Source organism: Psammomys obesus, unplaced genomic scaffold (genome assembly GCF_907164565.1).
Source record: "Psammomys obesus unplaced genomic scaffold, mPsaObe1.curated_primary_1811, whole genome shotgun sequence".
NCBI lineage: Eukaryota > Metazoa > Chordata > Mammalia > Rodentia > Muridae > Psammomys > Psammomys obesus.
Genome location: NW_026585626.1, coordinates 2,842,296 through 2,863,261, shown reverse-complemented (window position 1 = coordinate 2,863,261; position 20,966 = coordinate 2,842,296). Strand labels below are relative to the sequence as shown.

The following is a 20,966-nucleotide window of genomic DNA, read 5'->3' as shown; positions in this document are numbered from 1 at the left end:
ACAGGGCTTGGGAATGAGAATTTAGTTGGAGTGGAGACAGACTCAAAAGCATTTTTCTCTACAGTTGTGTCTACATGCTTGTGTGTACATGTGTGTAGAGCTGTGCACAAGTGCCACACCCAATCCAGTGTCTCCAGTGTAGCATATCAATAGATTGTGCTACAGGGTGGGAGACACGCTTTCTTCGGAAATTCGCTCCCTGGAGGTCAATGGCAGGTCTCCCCGACCACCTAAGTTAAAAAGACCCATTCTAGAGTCTCTACGCTTTTTCGGTTGCGGTTGTGGAGCTGGATTAATGAGTTTTTTTTTTTTTATCTTTCTCTATGATTCCTGAAACAGCACAATTAACTATTCAAGGAAATATATTTTTGATAGATTACCAAAAGCTTTAACAAGAATAGAGCGGAAGAAAAGTAGTTTTAAGAGAGGTAATGAATTAGATTTAGTATTAAAAGCATTGTAAGAATAGTGAAAAAATAATGGGCTCCTTCTTAGGAAAAAATAGCATGAGAAGTACAGCTGGCTCGAGCTTGCCCCCCTTGAGCGTCTTGTTTCTAGGGAGGATCGTAAATCTTTAGCAAGACATATGGGAGGATGGTTAACAAAGGTGTATTTAGATTTTGATACAGAGAAAGATTTTGGCAGCCATCTGACTTAGCTCCTGACTTGCCTCTTCATTAGTTAGCAATAATGAAACTGCAGTTTGAGGTTTCTTTTCCTTTGTTTGCTTTGATCAAAAAGTTCTCAGGCCAAGATTTCTTGTGGGCACTGCTTTATGTTTGACTACATTTTTGAGTTAAAATGTAAACTTTGTATTCTTGGTAAAAATCTAAGTGTTCTGGGAAATATGCCAACTTTAAGGTGTTTCCTTATGTAATTACTATAAAATTATTAGCCTGACTTCAGTAAAATTACAGCAGGGTCAAAGCCATCTCGGTGTCGTCTGTGACTGTCATTCGCCTGAAACTGTGCCCTTCCTGACACCCAAACCTCTGATTTTGCCGCGGACGCAGGGAGCCTGACTGGGCTGCTCCGTGGCACACAAGTAGAGGCCAGAGGTCAACAGTAGTGTTTTCCTCCTTGGCTCTCATCTGATTTCTTGAGACAGTCTCTCTTCCTGAACCTCGGACTCAGGGACTGGCCGCCAAACCCCAGTGATCTGCTTTCCTCCACCTGAGATCACAGGTTTGTGCCAGGTTCTCATGTCTGCACATCTGGCCTCCACCTAGGATCACAGGTATGTGCCAGGTTCTCATGTCTGCACATCTGGCACTTTACTTTACTGAGCCATCTTCTAAGCCTTTCCTAAGAGCTAATATTTTAAAATGTTGAATAATATTAATACCTAATCCATTCAAAGATTAAATTAAACTACAGGGAAGACTTTTGCAGTAGTTTTCTCTGTCTTCTTCAGGGACCTGAAGGGATGCTCACCATGGATTTCTGGCAGTCCTTTCTTGAAGGTCCAACAAGCCATATGTTTCCCCGATAAATGCAATTGCCCATCAAAGTGCCTAATTAGGACTGACTGCAGATACTGTCAAAAGGCAGCTCACATCCTCTTCCAAAATTTCCTTTTAATGCTAAGACTTATGATAGCACAAGCATGCAAAGAGGCTGTAAAAAGTTTTGTACATCCACAGTGGAGTTTTTCTTGACTGGCCTGAGAAAGCAACTGATGTGAAAGTAGCCTGGGAAGGCTGACTGGGAACAAGGTGTGGTCCTGCACACCAGAATCCCTGTTCCCAGAAGGCTGAGTCCTCAGGCATGGGGACTCTAAGTTCAAGGCCAGCTAGGCTACCATGTGAACAGTAAGAACCTGTATAAAACAAAGAAGCAGAAATCCTTGGCTCGGTTTGTTTTTCCTTCTGTGTTTCATTTGTTTGTGTTGGTTAAGGAGTGAGTCTTAAAATTACCTTCTAGGATTCAAACATCCAACAAAGGAGCCATAGTACAAGAGAAAGACACCTCTCTCTCTCTCTCTCTCTCTCTCTCTCTCATGCACACATGCACTGTGTCACATAACATAATAGTTGCCTCTTATTTTTTCATTTAACCTAGAAAACTACAGAGCCCTCACACATATTTGATCTGAGATAAGCTTGTCAAACATTCCTTAAAAATTACTAAACTTGCATGCCCATGGTAGGCTGTGGGAAACAAAGAAATATTATTTTAGGAATGATCCCTTTTCATCTTTCATGTATCAAACTAGTAAAGGTTTCACATAATTATAGTATCCAGTATGGTCCAGAATTTAATATTCAGCAAATCAACATGCTAAGACATAGATTAAAAGTACATATTACATCTTTTTCAAAGAAATACAATGACACAATACAGTCATAAACAATTTAACTGTGCATTCCCCCTCAGGCAAATCTATCTTTGGAGTTTATCCTAATGAAATAGTCAAACATGTTGCAAATGTTCAACTCTACACCCACACACACATACACCCACACAAACACACATAAGAATATCTATTGAGTTATTGGTTGAAACGATGAAAAGCAGTTGGCAGTAACCTATACAGCCCAACTATCAGGATTTAAGTAAAATATCCTACCCTTATTTGATGAAACACAGCCATCGAAGACTGGAGATGGCTCAGCGGACAAAGTGCTTACTGTGCAGACTTGAGAATCAAAGTTCAAATCACAGCACCCACAGAAAAGCCAGGCATAGAAGCTCACATCTCTAACTCTCTAGCACTGAGGAGCAGAGACAAGCAGGCCCCAGAGGCTTGCTAGACAGCCAGTCTAGCTGAAGGGATGAGCTCCAACCAAATGTAGTGGAGAAGTGAATTAGGAAAATGCTCTGGTGTCAATTGTTAAAGTTTGTGTGTTTCTTCCTGCGTGGACACACACACACACACAGGAATACTTAATGATAAGGAAATAACAAAATATTATTCATACATTCTGTTTGCATGTATATGGGCATACACATATCACAGTGCCCATGCAGAGGTCTGAGAACAACCTGAGCGAGTTGCCTTTCCCCTTCCCCCATGTGGGTTCTGGGGATCTATCTCAAGACGTCAGATGTGGAAGCAGGCACCATTACCCAGTGAGCCATCTTGCCGGCCCTCCACCTTATTTTCCAGACAAGTTGTGTCACTGAACCTGGAGCTTGGTGGTTGAACTAGACTGACTGGTGAAGGCGCTCCATTCATTCTCCTGACTCTGCCGCCCCTGCACTGGAATTTGAGGTGCATTTAGCCACACTGGCTTCCTTGTTTTTCCATTAAGATTCCTTTTGTTTATGTGTGTGCACGTCTCTGTACACAGATATATGCGTGTGCCCTTGGAGGCCAGAGGCTTCAGATCACCGGAAGCTAGAGTTATAGGTGATTGTGATCCAACCCAGCATGGGTGCTAGGAACAGATCGTGGGTCCTCTGCAGGAGCAGTATGAGATCTTAACAGGTGAGTCATCTCTGGTGCCCCATGCTTTTGGCCCATCCAACCCCTTAAATGTAAGGGTTGGGGACTGAAGTTGGGCTCTCATGCTTGTTTCAGAAAGCCCTTCATCCACCAAGCCATCCTCCCAACCACAAATACAGTAAGATCTTGGAGGCTGAAATACGAATAAAAATTAAAAGGTCAGTAAAAGTGTCTTTTCTAACATGCTCAACATTCAATAGCTGCTTTAAGGACAAAAAACCTTATAGTTGCATCTCTTCCAGTGTATGGAAGGTAGGGACTCACCCATAAAACTAGTGTAGGGGGTAGATATGGCCAGCCTTGAATCTGTAAAGATCAACTGTTGTAAAACAAGTTTTAGAAAACCGGAACATTACCTCTACTTGTGGTAGAAATTTATTACTCATTTTCACAAACCAAAAGTCATAGAAACTCTTATCTCCCCACCCCAAATATTACAAGCTTATATCTGCATGCTAATAAAAAAAAATTGACTGCAAGGAATTTACTAACAGTCAAAAGACATCTCTACTTCCAACAAGCTGTGTTGTCCTTCACTTCATTTCTAGATACCTTGCTTAGGACATAGCTGGGGATCATTAGTAGAGAAACAGAAGAGGCTTAATTGCCGGAAAGTATGTGTGTGTCCACTGTTCCAACACTGCGCTTAACAAAAGAAAATTTTAAAAAGAGAATGCTTTCCCCCTCCAAACTCCCTGGCACAGCTACATACCTTGATTCTTGCTTTTTCTATAAATTCAAGAGGGGCTTTCCCATACTCAAATCCAGCTCCAATCCAGGGAATCCATCCCTGGATGCACGGCGGTCCACGCAAATTCTTCCACCGAGAGAATAAGAAAAGAACACAGCTTCCCAGGACGGCGATTACTATTGGTGAGAATAGCTCCATAATGCCCATCTTCCAGAACCAACAGACAGACGTTTGAAAACGTCCTTCTCCTGGGGCATTTCCTACCCCTCTGCCGACTGAGGAAAATGCACTCAGTTTTTCAAACTTTGAGCCGAAATTTTCGCAACTAATTCTCTTGCGCAACTGTAGCTCCTTTGACCCGCCCCAATTGTTATATAATTTTTGTATCGTGGCTCCCTTCCACCTTCGCATCGCTTTCAAATTCTGGCCCGTAGGCCAAAAAAAAAAAAAAAAAAAAAAAAAAAAAAAAAAAAAAAAAAAAAAAAGAGCAATGAGTTGAGCTGAGCTGTCCTGGGTTGGGACGGGTGGGCGGGGACAGGCACTGTAGCCATGGAGCTCCTGTAGCTAGCAGTTTGCAGCGGGGCGCCTAGCCACCATCCAATCAGAGAAGGCACTGCGTTCCCAAGAACTACATTTCCCAGAAGCCTCTTGGGTACCGCTTTGTTTTTCAGTACCTGAGGCCGCCGGACCGGTCCAGCGACTAGGCGGGCGGCGGCTTTGCTGAGCCTAATAGATGCACGTGATCCCTCCCTGACCTGTCTCGGGCTGAAAAGGGGCGGCGCCGGCAGGGTGGCAGGTGCACAGGCAACTAACGGTACCCAGTGGTCCTGACCTGCTGCTGAATGTCTGTTCCCGAGGAGGAGGAGACGCTGCTGCCGCTCACGCAGAGATGGCCCCGGACGAGCAAGTTCCTACTGTCCGGCTGCGCCGCAACTGTGGCCGAGCTAGGTACCGGCCGCCCCGCCTCGGCCTCCCCAGCGAGTGGCCGCGGCATCGTGCTGGGGGAGGGATGGGCGGGCAGCCCCACTCCAGGCTGGAGCATCTTCAGAGGTTGCGCCCTCGCAAGGATGTGGTCAGGTGCCCAGTAGGCCAGCTTCGGGAGGAGCATGGATTGGAGGTGTCCAGGGTCCTTGTCTTCCCATCCCCAGGGATGTTGCCTTGTGCCTGAGTGAGTACTCTTGGGCTCTTCATGAGCCCTCATACCTCTCTAGGAAACATCCCCCCCCGTTCATGAGGATGACCTTTTTAGAACCACAATCCATTTATTTGTTCACAATTTTTCCCATCCTTCCTTGGATCGTCTGTTTCGTGGTTTATAGTCTTAAGCAGCCTCAGAATCTTTAAGATTAGGGTTTGCGGGAGGGTGCGGGAGTCCCACCTTGGGGGACTTCAATTATTAAACATTCCTCTTGAACATCTATTTAAAGTCAGTCAGCCACATCACTTCTTTGAGCCTATACCGTGTTTACCTACAGGAGGAATCCCGAGAAGTAATTTTATAAATGGTGAATGCAAGGCAGGGCAGCTATTTAATTGGGGACTTTATTGCAGTTGATACAGAAGTGGGTCCTGGTTGCACAGTCGCAGAGACCCCTGTGTGGCCTCATTCCACGCTGGTGGGGGCACATGCAGAGGAAGGCATTTACAACTGTTGCCTGTTGCAGAGAAGCTGTTTTTGTTTCAAGAACATCATAGAACCAGGCGCGGTCGCGCGCGCCTGTAATCGCAGCACTTGGGAGGCAGAGGCAGTTGGATCTCGGGAGTTTGAGGCCAGCCTGGTCTACAAAGCAAGTCCAGGACATCCAAGGCTACACAAAGAAACCCTATCTCAAAAAACAAACAAACAAAAAATAAATAAATAAATGACTAGATATATAGATAGGTAAAATCATAGAAAAAAAGATTCATCTGCCTACCTGAGTCAAAGCAAACAAACAAACAAAATGCGAGCACACCACATAGAGTGGATTATGGTGCCATGGCAAGACCAGATGATGTATTTTTCAAGGGAGGGCATGTTGTGAATACCATTTGTGGTCTTGTCCATTAAGAAAAGAAAGGAAGGAAGGAAGGAGGGAGGGAGGAAAGAAGGAAGGAAGGAAGGAAGGAAGGAAGGAAGGAAGGAAGGAAGGAATTAAGGAAGGAATTAAGGAAGGAAGGGAAGGACAGGACATTTCTGGTGCATTAGTAATTTGTAAATTTTACTCAATCTTGTTCTAGCAGAAGTTATTTACTTTTATACCTAGCAGAGTCAGCACACTGCACTGTTGTTTTGCCCTTTAGACACTTTCTTTCTTGCCCTTTGGCCCTCTATTTGCCTCTCTTCCCTCAAAGCTAATGAAGCATTTTTTAATCGACTTTCTGAAATAAAATTTGCTAACTTTTAAAAACATCTAAAATCAGATGGTTGAGTGACTAGAGACCTTAACAGTTTGATTCCTCCCTGAAGCTTGTACAGAAATGTGACATGTGCTGGAGAGAATTATATGAAGACTAGAAATCAAAAGCTACAGAATCAAAGTTAGTTGGTGAAGGGAAGTACACACGAATTCAGCATGAGAGCCTGAACGAGGAAATAGCCAAAGCCAAAGAATATGTTTTGAGAAGCAGAATTTGTACTCAGATGGATGGAGGCACCTACTTCATATTTTATTTTAGTTTCACATGTTAGTACAGCACTTTTTAAGGTATGTATGTGCAAGATAAGACACATCTGTTTAAAGAAATTATTGGTTAAATACTAACCTTCTCAAAACCTAATGAAAATATGTAACGCCTCCCCCCACTCTCGTATCTTAGAAAAGGTATTCGTGGATTCTAGACCAGGTAGTGGTCACTGAAAATTTTTGTGTACTGTCAGCGATGTGCATAGCTTGACTCAATTCCCTTCTCTTAGAGTTTTTAGGGACATTGTGTGTTTGAAGTTATTATGAGTTAGGTAGCTAATATATGCTCTCATATAAAAATAATCTGTCTCTAACTCAAAACATCAGTGCTGTGATTGATTCTCATGGAAAAGGAAATTCTTATGAAATCATGAGAATTCCGCCTCAGATTTGTTCTAAATTTGTATTAGATCTCAAATGACAGTGCCTGTGGTCAAGGAAGGCACAACAGGCTATGACAACTGTAAGCCATTTGTCTTTGGGAAAATTGAAGTGGGTTTGAGATTATTATTTTTTTTAATTGAGAAGAGCTCAAGAGTTGCCCTACTTTTGTGGGATTCTTTTTTTGTTTGTTTGTTTTGTTTTTGTTTTTGTTTTTTTGTATTTGGGGATGCTTTGGGGCAGTGAGTCTTGGATTTGGGATTTGGGAAGGCATGAGAATGTACTTTGTAAATCATCCATCTACTATATCAGAATATGTGGGAATGGGTCAGGAAGTGTGTACTTTTTAGATTCCCTAGCTAATTTCACTATATTTTCATACCTCAGAATCTCAAAATCTTGGTAGAATATGAACCCTATGATTTTAGAGGTTTTGTTTGTTGGAGTGTTTTGGAGTTTTCCTTCCCTTCATTTGTTCTTTTTTATTTCATTAGCAACCTTTCCCCTCGATCTTACAAAAACCCGACTTCAGATGCAAGGAGAAGCTGCCCTTGCTAGGTTGGGAGATGGCGCAACGGCATCTGCCCCTTATAGGGGCATGGTACGCACGGCCCTGGGGATTGTCCAGGAGGAAGGCTTTCTAAAGTTGTGGCAAGGAGTGACACCCGCCATTTACAGACACGTAGGTATTTATCTTGATTCCAGCTGGTAAGTTTGTTATGAGTTCAGTATCCTTTGCTTTCCTCTTCAGCTGTATCCAAAATCTAGGAAAAACATTGTATTATTCCCCCCCCACACACATACATGGATACAATAAATCATTAGAAGGAAATATTTTCAATTATTATTAAGGAGTTACTGTCCTAAACTTTGAGAATAGCATATGGAAATATTTAAACTGTCCAGGAGATCCTTGGGACAAGCTGGCCAACTAGGCTAGCTGGAAATGGTGAGCAATAAATGAAGTGGGAAATGACAGAGGTACAACTGATGTCAGCTTCAGACCTTTGCACATGCATTTGTACCTACACACAAATATGATTCTACACGTGTGAGCATATCATATCGACGCACCAACCTCACCCTATAACACACGTGAAAAAAACAAAAATAAACTGCCACCATTTCTATGAAACACTTTGAGATAATTCAACGAGTGTTGCCACTTAATAAATTCAGATATAAAGTTATAAATGTTTCTACTTAGCTGTGTGCTTGAAAATTTTTCCTGTAAGCTCTTTAATGATACAAGGTAGAGGAACATGAATGATTTATGTTGATTTGTTTATTTATATGATAATTTATATCATTTTCCCTTAGCCTTAAATATGGTGAAAATTAAAGGAACATTCAGTTAACTTTCATGTTCTTTGAAAGTTAAAATATATTTATCTTCACCCTGTACATCAAAGACCAAGTAGGCTGACCTGACAGAGGGCAAGAAGTCTTGCCTCATCCAGACGTGGCACTAGATGTCAGCGGTGGTAGTGACATAGATGGACCATGGGTGAACATTTGTCTCTGTTCCCAGGCTAACTATTTCTGTGGGTTGTTAGTGGTCAGTGTCACAGAGAAAACCCCTCTAACCCTGCTTCCAAGGCAGCAGTCACAGGAATCGGTGTAGCTGACATATCAGCCTGTAGACAGATTCCAAAGAGATGATGGGATAAGTGTGGCTCTTCTGTACCTCCACCTCTGTGCTGTTTCCCTGGCCCAGACAGCACCAGTTCTAATCATGTGCAAGCTTGCTAGAATTAATATTCCGCTCTTCACATGAGTAGGCTAGCATATGATTTTTAAAAGAGTCAGGATTATGCACAGAAACTTGGACTGTTCTTATAATTTGTGTTTATTTTTTATGAAATGCCAAGTCCAACTTCCTAAAATATCAAGAAAATCTCTTGTATGGGCACCATGGAATTAATTTTAATGATACCGCTTTCCACCTTTGAGAATATTTCTTTTCTGGGCCTCTTTTCATTTGTGTTAGTCACTTTATTGTTCTCCAGTTAAGACCTTTCTCATGTGCTTAAAACTGTTAAGGGAAGAAATGTCAATGAATTCTCCAGTACAGTTACATGTGTTTTTTTCAAAGAGAATAGCCTTTGTGCACCAAGCCCCACAGTTGCCTATTTGAGCTAAAATCAGCATATAGAGCTATTTTGTGAGGTTCATTTTCATTCTGTTTCTCCTCCCCTTTCTGTGGCTGTCTTGGTTAGGGTTTTATTGCTGTGGAGAGACACCAGGCCACTCTTATAAAGGAAAACCTTTAATTGAAGCTGGCTCACAGTTTCAGAGGTTTAGTCCACTCTCATCATGTTGAGAATCATGGCGGCATGCAGGCAGCCATGGAGCTGGAGAAGGAGCTGAGAGAGCTACATCTTGATCCACAGGCAGCAGAGGCCATATAGGCCTAGCTTGAGCATGTAAAACCTCAAAGCCCACCTCCACAGTGACACACTTCCTCCACCAAGACCACACCTACTCCAACAAGGCCACTTCTCCTAATAGTGCCACTCTCTATGGACTAAACATTCAAACACATGAGTCTATGGGGGCCATGCCCCCACCAAAGATGGTCAGAATCGAAAAAAGAAGACAACGGTAGATCTCTTCTCTACCATAGATCCCTAACCTCACTTCAAACTCCATAACTTAGAAACCCTTAAATGCTAAGTTGTGTGTGTATAAGTTCATAAATGGACTCACGTTGGGTGAATTAATGTCAGTGAAAAGAGAAAAAAAAATCAACACTCAGAACTGGCCTGGGGTATGTCTGAAGGGAAGATAAGAACAAACTAGTTGCTAATGAAGTTGATGGTTGCTGTGTTAGAACACACAGTGTGGGCCCAGGATACTGAGAAGAAGGCCAAAGAGAAACTTTCCAAAAAACGTATAGAGTTGAGTCCTGAGAAATGAAGAGGTCTAAAGAAAACAGAAGGGAGGCTTTACTCTAGAGAGATCAGACGAGGACTAAAACTTTCTCCATTGAAAGACTGACGAGGTCAGGTCAGATCCTCTCATTTTGTTAGACATAGGATTGAATTTGTGTTTTTATGGTCTGTTTTATGCAGTGTATTCTGGAGGTCGGATGGTCACCTATGAACATCTCCGGGAAGTTGTCTTTGGCAAAAGTGAAGATAAGCATTATCCCCTCTGGTAAGTTTAGTTTTGAAAAACAGAAACAAAAAACATATATATATATATATATATATGCACATATATGCTGTGACCCCCAAAGGCTTTAATGTTTATTGATTATAGTATATGTAAAATTATCCATTTGTACTAAAATTGCTTTTAGTAACAGACTTAATAAACAATAGAAATTCAAATAAGTAAGAGTTCTTTGCATATTGTATACAGGTACAACAGAGATGCATCTGTGAATTGTTCACATGTTATTTATTTAATATTTTAATCTTAACAAATTCAAAGACTTGGTGGGAGGGTATATGCCTATAACTCCAACCCTTGAGAAGTGGAGGCAGGAAGATAGTTAGAGGCCAGCCTTTATTACATACAACCCTGTTTCAAAAACTAATAACAATAATAATAATCATAATTCTATTGTGGCTCCCTTTTTCAAATGCCATTTTCTTAGTTAGCTTTTCATTGTTGTGATAAAATACCATGACCAGAAGTAACTCAAAGTTCCATCACAGAGGGTCATAAAGGCAGGAACTCAAAGCAGGAACCTGGAGGCAGGAACAGAGGTAGAGGCCACAGAGGAATACTGCTTACTAGCTTGCTCCCAATGGCTGGCTCAGCAGGATCGCCTGGCCAGGGGTGGCACCTCCCACAGTGGGATGGCCCCTCTCAGAACTTCAGATATTAATGAAGAAAATGTCCCCACAGACTTGCCTCTGGGCCAATCTGATGGAAGGCATTTTTTTAAATTTAGGATCCCTCTTCTTGGATGTCTCTAGCTTGTGTCAAGTTAATACAAGACTAGCCAGCACTTGATTTCTATTATAGCTAGTCTTTTTTGATAAATATAAAAGTAACACATTAAATCATTATATCATGTACCTTTATGATTATAATCAAAAGATACCAGTCTTATTTTCAGAAATGTTTTGTCAAATTCAAGACTATGTCATTAATCCCAAAGGATTTAATTTTCTGAATGAAAAATTTATTTTCTCAGGAAATGTCACCCAGGAATAAACAAACCAAGTCAAGATAACTTGTGGTGTATGCATGGGTTTTGGTTTTTTGATTCTTTGTTTTTTTTGTTTGTTTGTTTTTCTTTTAGGGTCAGGCTTTTGTATTATTAGAAGGTTGTGTGGTCTAGATTTTAAAGCCTGTATCCAGGAAGTAAGCCATCCCATCGTAGGAGGTGCCACCCCTGGCCAGGTGGTCCTGCTGAGCAAAACTGCCAGTTTTGTATCAGTTCTTATTAATAAATCCCTACCAATAAAGCTCAGTGCCTTCTGTGCTGGATGGCGCTTACATGTTTTCAGCCAGTGGGTTATCATAACCTCCCTTAGGAATCATTTGAAACTTCTTAAAGGAAAAAAAACAAAAAAAACAAAAAACAAAACCTAGGAGTGGATTCTACAGCCAAACAAATGATAGAAGGCTTTCTGCAGGAACTTGTTTTGTGTTGTTTGGACATTTTTATAACAGAAGGAAGACACTATACTGAAGACACAGTGTCTGTCAAAGCATGTTGAGCAAATGGTTTTATATTCAAAGCTTCTCATTCCCAAAAGCCTAGGTTGTTATGTAATTGTTTATGTTTATATTGTCACCTTAATTTTTTTCTGTTGTCCTTTCTTTCTTTCTTTTTTTTTTTTTATTTTTATATGTCTTTTTTTTTCTTTCTTTTGCTTTTAGGTTGTAAATGTAGAAGTTTGGAAAAGAGCGTTAACAGTTGTGGGACTTGAGCCTATACACTAATGTACTCCATTCCCAAGATGTAAGAACGATAAACACATTTGATGTACTTTAACCCAAATCCTCGCTGTTCTGGGTGCTTAGCTGCCTCTGATCCTTCTTTTGAGTTACTCATTTCTTTGACTTCTTTGACACTGTGCCCTTGGGCTCTTTCAGCATCTTTTTGGCTCCCTCCTTTTTCCTCTCTTTAGTCTTTCTTTCTTACATGGGCTGCGAACTGACTGGTGAAAGGCCAAGGCAAGGACCAAACCGTAGTCATCAGCGTCTCAGAAGGGAAGAGCTCAGATGAAAGACTCATATGTCCACCATGTCGTTGCTTATTAAAAACCACAGTGGCAGCCCAACGAGATTACTCTTACCGCCAAGCCTGATGACCTGAGTTAACCTTGAGGACTTAAATGCTAGAGGGAGAAAAATGACTCCCAAAAGTCTCTTTCTGTCTCTGCCCCACCCCTACACACTCAAAAGAAATTGTTTGAAGAACCACGGTAGCTTTGTACCATCAGAATTCCCATGGCAGCCTTTCACACAGACCAGTGTATCCTTCTTCCTTTCTGAAAGGCTCTGGGCCTTGAAGTTGGAGATGGGCTTGAGTCCCGTGTCTGCTCCCTTAATGAGGATTGTGGACAGACTGCCTTGCCTTTTTTTACCCTCCCTTCTCTTCACAGCACTTTTAGGCTTCTGGTTTTGTAGTGTTTGATGAGATAATGTACAAGTGCCTGTTGCTTTGAAATTTTAAATTTATAACAGAAATGTAAAGAGTGTAGTTCACATGGGCTGGAGAGATGCTCAACAGTTAAGAGCATTTTCTGTTTTTCTAGAGGACCAGAGTTCAGATCTCAGCACCCCTAATAGGCAGTTTATAACCTCCTATAACTCTAGCTCCAAGGAGCCTTCTCTGATGCCTTCTTCTAGTTCCTTCAGGCAACATATGCACACATACACACACAGAGAGAGATTTTGAAGTAGTTTGTCTTAAAAGTATGCTCATAGCACCATTAAGCAACAAAAAGCACCCCGAAAAAAAAAACAAGGGAAAGGTGTTGGGAAACATAGCTCCCCGAAGAAATATAAATGTGTGTTACACATGTGAAAAGTTGCATCACTAATAAACTAATTTAAACTCCCTCTAAGTTGTTGTGAGACTGTAAAATGATAGAGCCTTTCAACAAGCACTGCCTATAATGTGTGATTTGGGGATGCAGCTGTGTAATTGTTAGGGTTCAGTCCTGCTCACTGTTGGCTGGGGGTAAAGGAGCTTTGACCCGCAGACACGTTTCCTCAGAGAGAGGAATGCTGAAAAGCCTGTCATTTGGAAAACCAGTTAAAATTGTGACCTTTGCCTCCTAGGCTGACTGCATCTCTGCTGTTTCGATGCCAGCTGCAGAGAACTGATCAGTTCAAATATCCTTCCCTTGGAAGCCATCTTCCTTTTTTGTTTGTTTGGATTCAGTTGGAAGGATTTCATATTTTCCCTCTACTTTTGATCCTTTTGATCCCTGGACCCAACCACAAGCCACCACTCAGACTGCCTGCTTTTCTGTCCTTTGTGTCACCCTTTATTCTATCTTTAACCTTTACTCTGTCTTTAACCAGGGCCTCTGCAAGGTTGGTGTGATTCCCTTGTGAAATCTGTGAAATTAGTGGCCAGTATTAAAAAAAAAAATTATCTCCTTTTGCAAATTAGGAAGTCGGTCATTGGAGGGATGATGGCTGGTGTCATTGGACAGTTTCTAGCCAACCCCACTGACTTGGTGAAGGTTCAGATGCAAATGGAAGGAAAACGGAAGCTGGAAGGGAAGCCACTGAGGTGAGTCATCCAGGAAACAGTTACCTCTCCTTCCCCGTTTTCAGTCCCTTGTTTCTTGGACATTTGTCTAATTCACTCTCAGCTTTGTAATCTAATCTTCACTAAAGAAATTAACACCGATTCTTCTCCTTGGTTACATTTGTGAAGAGCAGAGCTAGCCCAAATCGTTCTTGTGCATACAGATGTGTGCGCACTCTGGGCTAGGCAAACTATATGTGTTTGCAACTCTTTGTTCCTTCTCCTAATATTAGACTAGCCTCCTGTCCCGAGTTGGTGTAAAGAATTTAGAAAGTAGGGCCTTGCCATTCAGAGCTGTCATCTGAGCACACAGGAGGCTGGGTAGAATTGCTGAGAGTTTGAGGCCAACCTGTAGTTCATCATGAACTCAAGGCTAGTTTGGTCTAAAGATGATACTATGGTTCAAAAGGATGGAGAGTGATGAATTTGATCATGTGCCCTGTTTTAAGCCCTGACTCTGTCACTGTGGGCTGGTATCTTGGAAGTCACTTAACACACAGTCTCAGTATGTTCCTCTTTAAAGGGGATTCTTGATGGTTAACACCACTGTCGCTAAAACACTTGCCTTTGCTCTTGCAAAGAATGTAGAAAGGTCAACATTGCTAATTTCTCATAGCTTGTTTCTCCTGGGGAAGGTCGAGCTCTGAAAGACAGACTCCCATCCCTCTCAGGAAAGAGGGAAAGTGCTGGCTATTTGAGTGGAATCTGAAGAGGTCTGCTCCTGGGAACACTCTGTCTCTTGCTGAGCTGGACTTTAATGAGAAGGGCTGAGGCCTTCCTTGATCATTCACCATGGAACACTGCACAAACTGAACATTAACAGAGCTACCCTTTCCCACACTTTCTCAGGACAGAACAATTTCAACACAATCGCCTGGAACATACTATAGATTGTATCTGGGAAAGCAGGGCAGAAGGCCTTATCTCTCGATTCAGAATACATAAAGGACAGCACTCAGCATGTCCTTTCACCAGATTGGGTTCTATAGCTATGTTCTGACATCCATCAAAAATAAACATGTAAATTGAAGCCATGTATTCGTCACAGGAGGCACAACATTGCATTCAAGAACAGTGCAGAACAAAAACACACCTGAGGCAAAAGGCCTTCTTCCTTCTCTCCTGGAGCATTGTTCGTTCCTTTGGCCGCTGCTCCAGCGGTCTCAGCTGAAAGTGAACTTTCCACATCTGCCTTCCAAACACAAGGCTACACAGAATAACATTTCTCTGTTACTGTTCTTAGATTCCGTGGAGTACATCATGCGTTTGCAAAAATCCTAGCCGAAGGAGGAGTACGTGGGCTGTGGGCAGGCTGGGTACCCAATATTCAAAGAGCAGCGCTTGTGAATATGGGAGGTAACGGAAAGCTTCTTTAATCTCTCGGCCATAGTCAACGAGCCCTGGCATCAGGGTGTGGAAGGCATGGTTTGGTTTTTCAGTAACAGGAATCAGCAATGGTAACCGAATGTTTTTATCCTGGAGCATTTTCACCTCAGTCGGTCATGTATGAAAAGGACCAAAGGCAGGAAAATTGTTCCCATAAGGAATTAAGAGCAAATTGTTTCTAAGACCTCCTGCCCCAGTCCAGGTTGCCCTCTGGGATGAAAACAGTGGAACCAATTGGCAGACAGTCACTCTGCCCAGATGCCCAACTCTCTTCCTAAGCCTCTGCCCCTGCTCCTTTGGCATTGCTCCTGAACTGCATGGCGTGCAGCCTGGAAATGGGAGCATTCCTCACACAAACAATCTCTACCCCTCACTTCTCATTTTTACTTATTAGTTTCTTTTTTTTAATTAACATAACCAGAAAGTTTCAATTGGTCAGGGAATCGAGAAAAGATATTTTTTTTAAGGCTGAGCTGGGAGGATCATGAGTTCAAGGCCAGCCTGAATCATAAAATTAGACCTATGTAAAAAAAAAATTAAGATATATCAGATGAATATTCTTATTTAGGAAATGTTATTAATATGGTAATACCTTACTAGTGAGGCTACCAGTTACACTATTAGAGAATATATGAGAGGGAAGCCATTTTAAAACCAAATAATATGTTGACAGATACCTTGAAAAGTTAGATATGGCCTTCCCTAAGAAGAGTCATTATTTTAAATGTATATGCCTAAATTTATAACTTCAAAATCTAAAACAGATAAAAATATATGGAAATAGCGGTCATAGCTTCAAAAGGCTAATGGCAATTTCACCACTAGACACATAGTTCTGAAATTGGCAATGTCTATGTTTTAGACATACAGTGGGAATGTCTACACCATGGTTACTGTTATTCTAGCCATGTTTACTCACCAAAATGAACATACAGTCTTCACAAGAATTGGAATACAAGCAACAGTAAACACTAAAGAAGCAGCTTGTCTTTCTTGTTGAGAAAACAGAATTTAGGGCACAGAAATGAAAGGTGCGTCCCTGTCAGCCTAGGTTTTCATCTCTGAGGATGGCCATTTCCTGTATATATGCACAGCCTTCTCGGAACGTAGATGGAAAGGCTAACAGCTACCTCCATCTTCTGAAATCATCTTAGGCCCATTGCCAACCACAATACCTGCCACTTCAGTAACCTCCCAGCTTGCCCTCTGCCACAGCCCTCTAACTGGCCTCTTCCCTCGTCCTCAAAGTTGTGTAGCTTAGCTGTCCAGAGAGACTTATCTAAATCACTGATCCAACATGCCCTTGGTGTCCTGCCAGTGGCCTCTCGTTAGATAACAAAGTGGATAGTTTGTAACCTGATGTAGGATACCACAGTCAGCTGCCTGAGCAGTTCACCAAAGCCATTAGCTGAGAGACCCCATCCCTCCATGTACAAAGCTGTTCCTCACCTCTCTGCTGCGGGTCTTGCCCCTCTTGCGTTCGGTTTTCTTCTACGCATCCCTTTAATACTCAGCTATGGGCTATGTGCCCATGTGTTATTCCCAAACCTCTCACAACCCCTCCCCGTACCTGGTCCTGTTAGATGTGCTCTTCCATGTCATCACAATTCTGTGCAGTTATCTTCCACTACCTTGAAGGCAATGTGCATGGTTTGACTCATCTTTTTTTTTCCCTCTAGTTTTTCATATAGACTCATCAAATGTTCAGGGCTTTGTGGGTGAAGGAATCATTTCTAAGATGGATGATATGACTCTAAGGGACTGATAGTTAATGGTTTTCTGTGTCACTCCAGGTATGTCTGCTGTGTCTCATTAGTGGTTAATTCCTCCCCCAGGAAATCCTTGTGGCTGTAGTGTCTCGATTTGTGCCTTCAGGTTTTATCACAGCCTTACCTTCTCCCAAGTTCCACTTGCTCTCTCGGGTCTTCCTTTGGCTGTCTCTATAGTATCACTTTGAACATATTTAAACCAAACTTGATTATCAAACCACTTTCTTCTTCATTCTCCATCGTCTCAAAATACTCCACAGTCTGTTTTGGTATTTGGGTATGAGTTTTGTCGTTCCTGGTCCCTTGTGCTGATTAGTCTCTGCATGCAGTGAATTCTGTCTTCTTATCCTGGAGCTTCTATGTTCATACATGACTTATTGCATTCTCCACAGATACTACAGAAGCCTCCTCAATGGTCCCTTTGTAGGTACCACATAGCCACTTTGTCCTGCTGCCCCTGAACTGGCTTTACAAAGGTGATCATTGCTGCTGTCTTATAAAAACACATAAAAGCTGTCTGTTTCCACCTTTATCTCCAAAAATAAAAGCTTTCTGTTTCCCCTTAAATTGTTCACACTTAGAACACTGCCTTCATCTTTTCTTTCTTTCTCTATATTCAACCTGCTGGCTATTTCTGCTTTCAGAATTTATCCAGAGGCTGAGCAGGGTTCCACAATACCTTTATTGAGCCAGCATCATCTCTTACTGGGATTAGCATGATGGTCTCATATCCAGTCCCCTTGTCTTCCTACAGTCTGATCTCTGATCCTCTCCACAGTAGCCTGACCCAGAGCTGGCTCCTACAGTTCTCTGTCTCCCACACCTGCTCTGTTATACCAGTCTTCTACATAATCATTCACAACCCAAGCCAAGTCCTGCCTCATGGCAAATGTTTCCCTTGCATTAGGGGCACTTTCTTTCGACTATCTAAACAGTTATTTTTCTATGCTTCCTTTGGGTGTCTGCTAGGTGTCATTTTAGCAAGAGACCTTCCTTTTCACCCAAACGTCAAAATCCATCACATAGTCCATTCTTTTGGTTCCCTCTTCCTTTCCTGCTTGTCTGCAGAGTTCTTACTTTAAAACGCACTGACATCTAGATAACCAGTAGTTTGTTTTGCTTGCTGTTTCATCTGCCATCAGGGAGCAGAGAAGCTCATCTTTCCAACGACTCTTACCCCAAGTTCTAGAAAGGTACCATTCACACTGTGTCTCTACCCTCAAACATGCCAGTCCATTCTCACCCCATTATCATCCATTTGTCTATACTTCAGTGTGGGTTCCCCTCATAAAACCTCAGCACTGTGGTATAGCTTTCCTGTTTTAAATAGTTTCTTATTATCACTAGAAGAAGACAGAACAGGCTTAGTGTAAAACAGTGACCAAGATCTGTTTAATGGTCAGCATCTAACTTAATGGTCAGTCTAACTTAGTCTCAGGCAGGAATTTCTCAGTCCAAAGCCCAAAAAATTCCAGAGGGTAATATGAGCATAGCTAGATACAATGAGTGCCCATTCTGTTTGTAGCTTGGCCTGCTTCTGATTAAAAACAAGAATGGTGTCTTTCATTCTGGCACACAGTCCGGCCCCAAGCCCAGCATGTTTTTGACACTGAAGACATTCACTGCCGAGTGAACGAATACTCAACCCTTTCTCCTTTGCCAGATTTAACCACTTATGATACAGTGAAGCATTACCTGGTTCTGAACACACCTCTTGAGGAGAACATCGCCACTCATGGCTTATCCAGGTGGGTGGCTGTTCGCACTTGTCTTGTTTTCTTCTTTAGGATTTAATTTGGTTTGTAATTAATGTGTATTCACGTGTGTCTGTTTGTGGACATGTGCATGTGAGTTCAGGTGGCCCCCGAGACCTGAAGTGTTTGTTGTACGCCCTTGAGCTGGAGTGACAGGTTCTGGGAACCACATGCTGGTCCTCTGCAAGAGCAGCAAGAGCCCTTAATCCCCGTGCCATCTCTCCAGACGTGTGTATGACCTGGTCTTGAATTGTCAGCATAGATTCTAACTTTGGGAATCTTTTCGTCAAGACTGTCATGCTGTCACCCTGTGAGAAGGATGATGCTATGTTTTTAAAGAGTCATTTCCTTCAAGTCTGTTGCGGTTAAAATGTGGAAGAGACAGATAAAAATCACCGCATAGTTCAGACTACACTCAGCAAACATCTATACTTGATGGGGCTGCCCCAGGGGCAGTTTCTGATGGTGGTCTCTTTAACTCAGCAGATCAGTGTGGCCTTCTGTGTTAATTTTCCCAGTCTTCATCTTGCAGTGGCCCCTGCCCAGGGAGCTGACCAACAGGGAGAACTAGACACTAAACATGTGTGAAAACTATGAACAGCAAATAAGGAGAGAAAAGAATGAGTTACTTCAGGGCTCAGAGGAGTGGAAAACAAAACAAAAGCAAGAGGACACAGAGGAAGCGGAATGAGACATGAGGGTTTGAGGGAATTCAGCTCTTCTGGCATTCCTTCTCCTTGACACACAGTTTCAACTTCTCTATTACAGTGAGTGACACTCGGCCTCTCCCTGAATAGAGCGTAGACAGCTCCAGAACAGGATCTTTTTAAACATTTCTTTCTTTCTTTCTTTCTTTCTTTCTTTCTTTCTTTCTTTCTTTCTTTCTTTCTTTCTTTCTTTCTCTCTTTCTCTCTCTCTTTCTTTCTTTCTTTCTCTCTTTCTCTCTCTCTTTCTTTCTCTCTTTCTCTCTTTCTTTCTTTCTCTCTTTCTTTCTTTCTCTCTCTCTTTCTTTCTTTCTCTCTTTCTTTCTTTCTCTCTTTCTCTTTCTTTCTCACTCTTTCTTTCTTTTTCTCTCTCTTTCTTTCTTTCTTTCTCTCTCTCTTTCTTTCTTTCTTTCTTTCTTTCTTTCTCTCTCTTTCTTTCTTTCTCTCTCTTTCTTTCTCTCTCTCTCTTTCTTTCTTTCTTTCTCTCTTTCTTTCTCTCTTTCTCTCTTTCTTTCTTTCTTTCTTTCTCTCTCTTTCTCTCTTTCTTTCTTTCTCTCTTTCTCTCTCTTTCTCTTTCTCTCTTTCTTTCTTTCTTTCTCTCTCTCTCTCTTTCTCTCTCCCTTTCTTTCTCTCTTTCTCTCTCTCTCTTTCCCTTCCTTCCTTCCTTTCTTCCTTCTTTCTTTCTTCCTTCCTTCCTTCCTTCCTTCCTTCCTTTCTTCCTTTCTTCCTTTCTTTCTTTCTTCCTTTCTTTCTTCCTTCCTTCCTTCCTTCCTTTCTTCCTTCCTTCCTTCCTTCCTTTCTTTCTTCCTTTCTTCCTTTCTTTCTTCCTTTCTTTCTTTCTTTCTTTCTTTCTTTCTTTCTTTCTTTCTTCCTTCCTTCCTTCCTTCCTTTCTTTCTTTCTTCCTTTCTTCCTTCCTTTCTTTCTTTCTTTCTTCCTTCCTTCCTTCCTTCCTTTCTTTCTTTCTTTCTTTCTTCCTTTCTTCCTTCCTTTCTTTCTTTCTTTCTTTCTTCCTTCCTTCCTTCCTTCCTTCCTTCCTTTCTTTCTTTCTTTCTTTCTTTCTTTCTTCCTTTCTTCCTTCCTTTCTTTCTTTCTTTCTTCCTTCCTTCCTTCCTTCCTTCCTTCCTTCCTTTCTTTCTTTCTTTCTTCCTTTATTCCTTTCTTCCTTTCTTCCTTTCTTTCTTTCTTTCTTCCTTCCTTCCTTCCTTCCTTTCTTTCTTTCTTTCTTTCTTCCTTTCTTCCTTTCTTCCTTCCTTCCTTCCTTCCTTCCTTCCTTTCTTTCTTTCTTCCTTTCTTCCTTTCTTTCTTTCTTTCTTTCTTCCTTCCTTCCTTCCTTCCTTCCTTCCTCCCTCCCTCCCTCCCTCCCTCCCTCCCTCCCTCTTTCTTTCTCTCTCTTTCTTTCTTTCTTTCTTTCTTTCTTTCTTTCTTTCTTTCTTTCT

General features: G+C 41.8%; 2 protein-coding genes across 6 annotated transcripts in view; one reads left to right on the top strand and one right to left on the bottom strand.

The window, feature by feature from the left end:
* The window catches only part of LOC129680603 (24-hydroxycholesterol 7-alpha-hydroxylase), a 77,748-nt gene extending 73,260 nt beyond the window's left edge, over positions 1-4,488 (bottom strand). Inside the window, exon 1 of one of the 2 annotated variants that reach the window (XM_055612306.1) lies at positions 4,161-4,488. In XM_055612306.1, coding sequence (XP_055468281.1) covers positions 4,161-4,346 — 186 coding nt within the window. In that variant the 5' untranslated portion in view covers positions 4,347-4,488. The remainder of the gene's footprint in view (positions 1-4,160) is intronic. The other variant, XM_055612302.1, reaches the window with a different exon arrangement.
* A 341-nt stretch (positions 4,489-4,829) lies between these two features.
* Positions 4,830-20,966, top strand: part of Slc25a27 (solute carrier family 25 member 27) — a 22,866-nt gene continuing 6,729 nt past the window's right edge. For 3 of the 4 annotated variants that reach the window (XM_055612281.1, XM_055612262.1, XM_055612271.1), the window contains exons 1-6: positions 4,830-5,087; positions 7,681-7,872; positions 10,261-10,345; positions 13,776-13,898; positions 15,160-15,272; positions 18,735-18,819. In XM_055612281.1, coding sequence (XP_055468256.1) covers positions 4,982-5,087; positions 7,681-7,872; positions 10,261-10,345; positions 13,776-13,898; positions 15,160-15,272; positions 18,735-18,819 — 704 coding nt within the window. In that variant the 5' untranslated portion in view covers positions 4,830-4,981. Of the gene's footprint in view, positions 5,088-6,588; positions 6,827-7,680; positions 7,873-10,260; positions 10,346-13,775; positions 13,899-15,159; positions 15,273-18,734; positions 18,820-20,966 lie in introns of all 4 variants that reach the window. The other variant, XM_055612292.1, reaches the window with a different exon arrangement.